We start from the raw sequence: 9,274 nt of genomic DNA, 5'->3' as shown, positions 1-9,274 counted from the left end.
TGTCACTGTCTTCGGTCTCGGCCAATCTCTGACGGATTCAATCTTCCCGGGATCCACCTTGATCCCGTCTTTACTCACAATGTGCCCTAGGAAGGACACCTGAGACAACCAGAACTCACATTTCTTGAACTTGGCGTAGAGCTTATGTTCTCGAAGTCGTTGCAGTACCATCTGAAGATGTAACTCATGCTCCTCTTCTGACTGAGAGTACACGAGGATGTCGTCGATAAACACAATCACACAGATATCGAGGAAATCCTTGAATACTCTATTCATCAGGTCCATGAATGCCGCAGGAGCATTGGTTAGTCCGGATGACATAACCGTACTCGTAATGTCCATACCTAGTGCGGAAAGCCGTCTTTGGAATGTCCTCCTCTCGGATTCTCAACTGATGATAACCCGAACGGAGATCAATCTTAGAAAAGACCGTCTTCCCCTGAAGCTGATCGAACAAGTCATCGATCCTAGGTAATGGATATTTATTCTTCACCGTCAGCTTGTTCAACTCTCTGTAGTCGATGCACATCCTCATAGATCCATCCTTCTTCTTGACGAACAAAACCGGGGCTCCCCAGGGTGATACACTGGGCCGAATGAACCCTATGTCAAGCAACCCTTGGAGCTGAATCTTTAGTTCCTTAAGTTCAGCTGGAGCCATCCTATACGGGGCTTTGGAAACCGGATCCACCCCTGGTGCCAAGTCAATCACGAAATCGATCTCCCGCTGAGGTGGTAACCCTGGAAGTTCTTCGGGAAAGACGTCCAAAAATTCCCGAACCACTCTGATGTCCTCTGGCCGAATGGTGTCTGGCCGAGTGGTGTCCACCACCACGGCCAGAAACCCTAAGCACCCGGCGTGCAATAATTCTCTCGCTGACATAGCCGAGATCACCGGGATCCGAGATCCCTGAACCGAACCCACAAACACGAACGGTTCTTCACTTTCCGGTTGGAAGACCACCATCTTCCTCTTACAGTCAATGCTCGCCGAATATTTAGATAGGAAATCCATTCCTAAAATAATATCGAATTCGACTAAGCTCATCTCTATCAGATCAGCGCTTAACTCTCTACCATCTATCACCCGGCATAGACCTAATCCACCTATTGGAGATAACCAATTCTCCGCCAGGTAACAGGGTTCCAAACCCTGATTCATACCTATCAAAGGGTCTACCCAACTTACTAAAGACTCTGGCCGCCACATAAGAATGTGTAGCCCCAGAATCAAACAAAGATCGAATAAAGCGAGTTGTTAATAAAAAGGCCGACTGTAACAACCGATGGGCCGGCATCCGCATCGGCTGCGTGATAGCGAACACCCCGGCCGGAGTGGGTATCGCCGGAGCTCTCGGTGCCTCTCCGGCCGAGCCGGGGACATTCCCTCTTGAAGTGTCCGGGCATGCCACAATGAAAGCATCCCTGCCCCTTGCACTCACCCCGATGATGCCTCTTGCAGCTAGGGCACTCGGGATAGGAGAATCGGGTCTCATTACCACCAGGACGACTCCTGCGTTGCGGTTCCCCCGGAACCTCTTGTTCTGACTCGAGCCGCCGGAAGCAGTGGGTGCCCTCTTCCTCTGATCAATGGCCGAACCACTACTCCCCCTGCTATAGCCTGATGCAGGAGGGGTAGGAGCTCCGCCACTAATCGGAGTACTAGCGGACTCTGACATGCACCCCACTGCGCCCTCAGCTCGCAGTGCCTTCTCCACCATCCGAGCATTGGTGGTGCTGTCGTCGGTGGTAATCATCAGGTCATGCCTGATTTTGGGATTCAACCCGTCCAGATACTTCTCCTTTTTGCTGAAGTCGGTCGGCACAATTCCCGAGGCTAACCTCGCCAACCGATCAAACTGAGTAGTATACTCAGTGACGCTCATGTTCTCCCACTGGGTCAGGTGAACGAACTCTTTCCTCTTGGCGCTTCTAACCGCCTCGTTGTAGTATTTCGCATTAAAGAGTTCCTGGAACCTTTCCCAGGTCATGGTGGTGACATCATGAATCTGAGACACCATGTCCCACCATACCAGCGCGTCCTCCTGAAACTGAAACGTGGCGCATACCACTCTGTCATTACCGGTGACACCCATGAAGTTCAGAATTTTGGTGATCACCGTCAGCCACTGTTCGGCTTTCATCACGTCCGGACCTCCCAGGAATACCGGAGGTGCCTGCTTCCGGAACCGCTCATATAAAGGTTCCAATCTATGGGCCGCCACTACTATCTCGGCACAGGCGGCGAGGGGCGGTGCCACCGGAACTATAGGCACGGGCTGCAGGAGCACCCTGCCGTCTCAACCTCTCGAATCTCGAGGTCTTGTTCTTCGATCCGGCTTGCATCTCCGCAAACCGTAACTCCCGGTCGGGGCTCCCGATCGGGCCGGGGGAGCCTGGGCAGCTGTGGCGGGTTCTCATCACCCCGGCCACGAGCCCCGCCTCGGGGACCTCTACCTCGGCCCCGAGCGGTGGGGAAACCGAGCTCCCACGTCCACGATTCGACCCTACGGAGTTGCCCTGACTCCTGGTAGTCCGCCTGGCGTCCATCTAGTTAGAACCGCCTGCGAAACCAAGAGTTGGCATATCAGGTCGTATTCAAGGCGAGCTTACTAATGCCGCTTAATTTGGAAATTAGAAATGGAACATGCGCCTATTCTACTATCAGGCTACTAACATGCTTCCAAACAGACTTTTCTTTTTCATAACTGAATAAAATAAACTACTAAAGCAATAAAGGCTTACTGAACCGTGAACCGAGCTAACTGCTGATGATGATTGTACATGTCGTTACGATCTTCGGAAGACAACCTGGCGGCTCTGATACCAAATTGTAACACCCTAACTACTTTAGGCGTATTACGTGATTTTTAAACGTACTGTGCAGCTCGTTGCTAATCAACGAGGTTTATGGAAAAACGTGATTAATTAAAATTTTGCTTTTTGATTAAACTTGTAAAACATATTATAAAAGACTCGGGATCCCGATTATAAAAATATTTACAAAAAGTTTCACTGTTTAACTATTACATCAAAATAAAAGTCGTCTAACGACAGTTACAAAAATCTCAGCCTTGCTGTCCCGAGGATCGTACGCTCCAGGCCTAACCGCCCCGACATGTACAATCTCACAAGCTCGCTCACGGTCCATCAGCTACAGCCTTGCCTTTACCTACACATGAACATAAACTGTGAGTCGACAGACTCAGTAAGAAAAGCATAATAATATCATACATAACTAACTGCCGTGTCCAACACGATACTGAGTCCCGCTACTGCCATGTCCAACATGGTACTGAGCTACTACTGCCATGTCCAACATGGTGCGAGTTTTGAACGTTCGGGGGACGGTACTATTGACAAGTATCCTCCGATCGGTCGAACCGGTCATACTCCGCCGCTGGTCATACTCGGCCTGTACCGACGGGATAGGTCAATAAGCCTTTGAACCACCAACCGGTGTCGGCCTGATCGGTCGAACCGGTCATACTCCGTGCGGTCATACTCCGGCTCGTACCGACGTGACGGGGTTGGATGGTTCGAAGCCTAAATACATAACTAATGTAATCTAGCGGACTTCCTACATGCACGCTAAACATGTAATCTACATATGCATACCGTTATACTAATCTTACACGGATTCCGATTTTAGGTGTGCCTTAACCCGACCGGAACCGAAGCCGAGCGCGGACATCGGCTCCTAAACCATAAAAATCACAACGCTATAAGTGACACGCTAAATCACTTCCCGGGGACTAAAACTAGGAACTAAAAATTTCCCTATCGATAAAAAGCATGGCAATACCCCTAAAAACCTAAAAACGAGGAAAACTAGGGTTCTGAAAAATCCCCCAACCGGTAGACCGGTTGCCCAACCGGAATTCCGTTCGGGAAATTCGGGACCCCATCCGAATTCGGATGCACAACCGAATTCGGTTCCTCGCAAGCAACATCAAAAATTCATAACTCGACCAATTCAACCCCAATTGGTACCAAACTTTCCGGACACATTCTAAACACCCCAAAGAACAAATCTAAGGCCTCAAAACCACCCAGAAAACACAGAGGCAAAATTCACCATTAAAGACCAAGCTTTGAGTTCCAAAACTCAAACTTGGTTAAATCCACTAACATGCATCCAAACCTATTTAATTCTACTCAAATAAGCATGAATAAGCTTCTGAAAACATACAAGAACACCCAAAGAATTTCACAGAAACAAAATGAACCATTTCACTCAAAAATCACATATTTGCATAGGAAATTCAAAGCTTTAAACAACACCACTAGCATGCATTAAAACCTATATAATCCATCCATTTAAAACCTAATTAAGCTACTGGAAACAACAATTAAATACAGCAGCAAGAACTTCAAATTAACATGCATTCAACACCATTTTTCATCATTTTTTTCAAGAAATTACAACAAGATAGGTTAGAGACTTTACCAAGGATTAGGAGAACACTTAGATAGGATGAAACTAGCTTGAAAATTGAAAGAAAACCAGCCCTTGAACCCCAAGCCTTCAGCCGAAAAAGAGAGAGAGAAAAGAGAGCTTCTTTTTCCAAGTTTTTTTCTATTTTTTGTTAAGTGTTGAAAAATGAAATAAACTAAAAGAATGAAGCTACTTAACTAATTTATTTCAGCCATTAAAACACATAAAATAACTATTTAAAAATAAACATTTAATCCATTTAATTCACATAAGACAAAATACTAATGGGGCAAAAAGACCATTTTGCCCCTCCACCATAAAATCACATAAATCATACTAAAGGGGTATTTTTGGGAACTTCTAAATTCCCGGCCATTCCCGACATTCCCAATGTCTAAAACCCGTCCCCAAACTACTAACATACTAAGTTGTGATTTCTACTGAGCCAAACGCCGAGTTCCAAAATACCGGACACCGGAAATGCGAAATATAAAAGCTACTGATGACATAATCATGCATTTCTGAATTCCATAAATAACAATAATAAATTATTTAAATAGCTATAAATAATTTCATAATTCAAACATAAACAACTGCTAATTTCCAAATTAACTAAGCGGGCTTTACAACTATCCCCCCCTTAAAAGGATTTTTGTTGAGGTAATAGTCTTTCATTGTCTTTTATTCTTTGAGAAAATAATTTTTTCTATTTATGTGATGAAAGTCAACTATTTTATAGGATTAGCTTTAGGTTTTAAAAATAAAATCCTAAATTAGAAATGATAAGCTGAAATGAATTGATGAGAGTTGTTAGTAATTTTAGTTTGATTGTATTGATCCAAGTAATGGTTCCAACACAGCCACATATGAACTTTTTTCTTTGTTTGAACAAAGGACATGTTATGACCAAGAAAGAAGTAGCTCCAAGGCCTTTTGATCGCAAATGGGTAAGTCTATTGTGTTTTTTTTAAATTTAGTAGGTTTTAGCTTGTAACATTGAATTTGTTTTCATCACATAATCGTTATGAAACTGAAAATTTTGTTTTTTTTCGGCTTTTTGAAATTTAATTTGTAACAGGGTTCAATTATGCATTATGTGTAAAGATTGATTTATGTGTAAGAAACTTTTTCCAATGTTTTTGCCTAATTAATTTGTAAATGACATCAAATTTATACATTAAGTTTCTACTATTTTCAATTGCAGCCAGTTCGTTAGAAGTGTAAGACTTTTTTTTTCTCTTCTGATATAATTTTCAAATTTTAAGCTATTTTTGTATCAACCTCTCCACCATGCAACTGCAAGTATATCTCGATTTTTTTTTTCTTTTTTTTTTTTTTAAAAAAAAAAAGATTAATTTCGATTCAAATATGGTTTCTTTTGCTCCTTCGGTTTTCTCCGGGCTTGTCCAAAGGCTCAATAGAGCTCGGCGTAACTTGAAATCAGTTGAGCTGATTATGTATTTGTGATTTAATTGGTTGAATTTCTCTTGTTGAAAGAGCTCCATCTGTTACAGTAGTTTTTATGTTTGAGTAATTTATTAATTTTTTAACTTGTTTACAGTAGTGGCCTTAAGTAATCATTAAGTTTTTTTAAACACTAATATATTGCATTCAGTATTCAATAATAATCTCACTTTCAGTATTTAATTTTTTGTTAGTATATATATAGGTCTAAAGACCACGCAAAGCGCGGTTCGTTACCTAGTTATGAATAAACAGATAAAATGACTATTTTGTTTTTGAGGCTCATTACTACAAATTCTGCTTTGTAGAGATTACTACAAGTTCTACTTTGTAGAGAGATTGAATACTTCTATTATATTCTAATTATATGGCTTGGACTGGACTCATTTATTGTTAGTACATGTAATTAATTCTAAATAAATACAGAATAAAGTACCAATGTAATTAAATTTATGTAATTCTACACACTAATTAATTAATCAGGACTCATTTGATTATGATGTACGTAAAATGAGGTGATAAACTCAAATTTTCCATTAACAAAATTAGCTTTATTATTTAAAAAATATATTTTCTTTTATCAACAATATATATATTTTATATGGTATAATTAATATCCAAAAATGGGTGTTATAAAAAAAAAATCAATATACGGTATATTAATTGTAAATATCTGTTATCATTAAAAAAAAATGTAAATATCAATTTTTTTAAAAAGATAACTGTAAATATCAATTTCTCTAACAATAAAAATATCAGAAAAAAAGGGAAATATCAGAAAAACGTGGAATCAAAATGAAAATATAAATATTAATAATTTTAATTTTCTTTAATAATAATAATAATAATTTTATTTTTAAAAAAGGAAAAATGAAATTTAAATTCAAATAAACGAAATAATTTTAAAAAGGAAATAGATTTTTTGTAAGTCGGCGGATGCTTTGTATAAATACAGAGGAGAGTTATTGAGAAACTGCGAAAGAAAGAGAAAGCAAAGGTGAGAGCCAAAGAAGAGAAGAGAGAGAGAGAGAGAAGAAGAAGAAGAAGAGAGAGATTGAGAGTAAGAGAGAGAAAGAGAAGATATGGGTATTACGTATCTTCGTCGAAGAGCGAGTGAGAGTGTGAGTGGGAATGTAAAGAGTGGATCAATGGAAAAAGTGTGTAAATTTTGGGCTGAAGGGAGGTGTGTCAGAGGGGGTCGATGTCGTTTCGTCCATTCTTGGTCTCGGGGTGATCTTTACTCCTACCTCGCAAATCTCCACGGCCACACTAAGGTACTCTTGCTACATTCTTTACTTTTCACTGTTTTTGATTCTTGGATTGGATTCGTAGATTGGATTCATGGATTGGATTGGATGATGGTTCCTTCTTTCTTCCTTCTGGAAAATGTGGTATTGGCTCGTTATAGGCGGTGACTGGTATTGCTCTGCCTCATTCGAATTCTGGAGATAAACTCTACACAACAAGCTACGATGGTAAGCTTTACATTTGGGACTGCCACACTGCTAAAACAACTGCTGTCATCAATTTTGGAGTCCCAATTGGGTGTTTGATCAATGAAGGCCCTTGGCTTTTCATTGGTCTCCCAAATGAAATCAAGGTTTGGAACACTCAGAATAATGCTACCACTGGACCTGAAATTACAATCACTCTTGATGGAGAGGGACCTGTTGGTCAAGTCAACTGTATGACTGTTGTCAATGGTACTCTGTTTGCTGGTACCCAAAGTGGTCAGATATTAGCTTGGCAAGCTTCCTCTGATGGAGCTTCTCCTACTGCTAATCTAACCTTCATCCCTCTTGGTGTTCCATCTTCCATGAAACATGGAGGTCCAGTTGTGTGTTTGTGTTATGGTGGAAACAGACTTTTTTCAGCTTCTTTAGACCACACAATCAAGGTAGTACATATACTCATATAAATATATATATATATTGCATTACTTACTCTTTTACTTGCATACATATATAATCATATATATTGTATTGTTTTGTAGGTGTGGGATCACAATTTACAATGTGTGGCCACCTTGAAAGGTCATTCAGATGGTGTCATGTCCCTTGCATTTTGTGGATATTATTTAGTCTCATCTTCATTGGATGGCACTATCAAAATTTGGGCTACCACTGAGAAAGGCCACGTAGAGACAGTCTATACCCATGAGGAAGGACATGTATGCATTCATTCATTCATCCTAATTAATCTATTACTTAGTACTACTAATTATAATTACAATAATAATAATAATATGTAATGATATGTTTGTTTCAGGGTGTTCTTGCACTTAATGGGATAACACTCCCTCCTAAGACTTGTGATGCAAAAGAAAAAGAAGAATCTGATGACCAAAACAACATTTTGCTTTGCTCTTGTAATGATAATTCTGTTCGTCTGTATGCATTGCCAAGCTTTGAAGAGAAAGGTAGATTCTTCACAACACAAGAAGTCAGGACAATTCAAAAGGGTCCAGGAGGACAGATTTTTACAGGGGATGGTTCTGGCCGTACTACTGTCTGGAAGATGAATCTTTAAGCCAAGCCAATCCAACCTCCTCATCATCAGAATTTAGAATACAATATTATTACATTGTTTGTTTTGTTATTGACTATTGCTTGTATTTGAACTGTGTATACTAATTAATGAACAATAATTGTAAGTTTTGGGTTGGGCTATGCTTATGCACATGATTGGTGGTTTGAGTAGGTGCCAACATAGTTGAGATCTGCTCAAGGCTGCGATGATGCTTGCAACCCTCCCACCCCATTTTTCCATATATATTACATTGGTACTTTATTCTGTATTTACTGTGAGTTAATTATATGTAGTAATAATTCAAATTCAAATTCATTCACTTGACTTGAGCATTTTTTTTTTTCATCACTTGCTCTTATTCTCTAATAATAAGCTAGTCCAGTCCAACCTTGCTTTGCATATAACTACACTAGAATAGAACTGCCATATAGGTATTCGTATTCAATCTCACTACAAAGAAGAATTTGTAATGAGCCTCAAAAACAAAATATTCTATCTGTTTATTCATAATGGATACATTTGTGATTAAATGTGTTCGCATTCACATATAGTCTTTTTCACTTATTCATAATTTTATGTGCATAATTAACAACTTAAAATGTATAAATTTGAGCTTTAATCACAATCATTAACTAGCTTATTGTTAGTCTATAGCAATTCAAGCGAAAAATAATTTGTCAACATGATATTTTCCATGTCAAAAACTTTAAAATTACATAAGTATTCAAATAAATTGTTACTAACAAGCTAATAAGAACTATACAAAATTACCTTGAATAAATTTATTTTTATTTAATGTGTGGGTACCAAACTTGAACCCTCTTATCACAAACCATAACACAT

The 9,274-nt window shown here is 39.6% G+C and overlaps 1 protein-coding gene across 1 annotated transcript; it reads left to right on the top strand.

Moving 5' to 3' along the window:
* The first annotated feature begins 6,840 nt into the window (after positions 1-6,840).
* On the top strand, positions 6,841-8,699 carry LOC115701576 (zinc finger CCCH domain-containing protein 48-like). The gene is made up of 4 exons (XM_030629395.2): positions 6,841-7,176; positions 7,311-7,799; positions 7,896-8,072; positions 8,171-8,699. Exons 1-4 carry the CDS (start codon positions 6,985-6,987, stop codon positions 8,429-8,431), a joined length of 1,119 nt encoding a protein of 372 aa, XP_030485255.2. The 5' UTR covers positions 6,841-6,984; the 3' UTR covers positions 8,432-8,699.
* Positions 8,700-9,274: the final 575 nt, after the last annotated feature.

This window comes from Cannabis sativa, chromosome 8 (genome assembly GCF_029168945.1).
Source record: "Cannabis sativa cultivar Pink pepper isolate KNU-18-1 chromosome 8, ASM2916894v1, whole genome shotgun sequence".
In the NCBI taxonomy this organism is placed as follows: Eukaryota; Viridiplantae; Streptophyta; class Magnoliopsida; order Rosales; family Cannabaceae; genus Cannabis; species Cannabis sativa.
The sequence above is the reverse complement of the archived record's forward strand: the minus strand, read 5'-3'. Positions and strand labels throughout refer to the sequence as shown.

Bases quoted from the DNA above. Each gene is read 5' to 3' on its own strand.
- LOC115701576 (XM_030629395.2), top strand. From the start codon at position 6,985: ATGGGTATTACGTATCTTCGTCGAAGAGCGAGTGAGAGTGTGAGTGGG. The intron at 7,800-7,895 runs GTAGTACATATA...ATTGTTTTGTAG, and splicing joins CTTTAGACCACACAATCAAG to GTGTGGGATCACAATTTACA. The intron at 8,073-8,170 runs GTATGCATTCAT...TGTTTGTTTCAG, and splicing joins ATACCCATGAGGAAGGACAT to GGTGTTCTTGCACTTAATGG.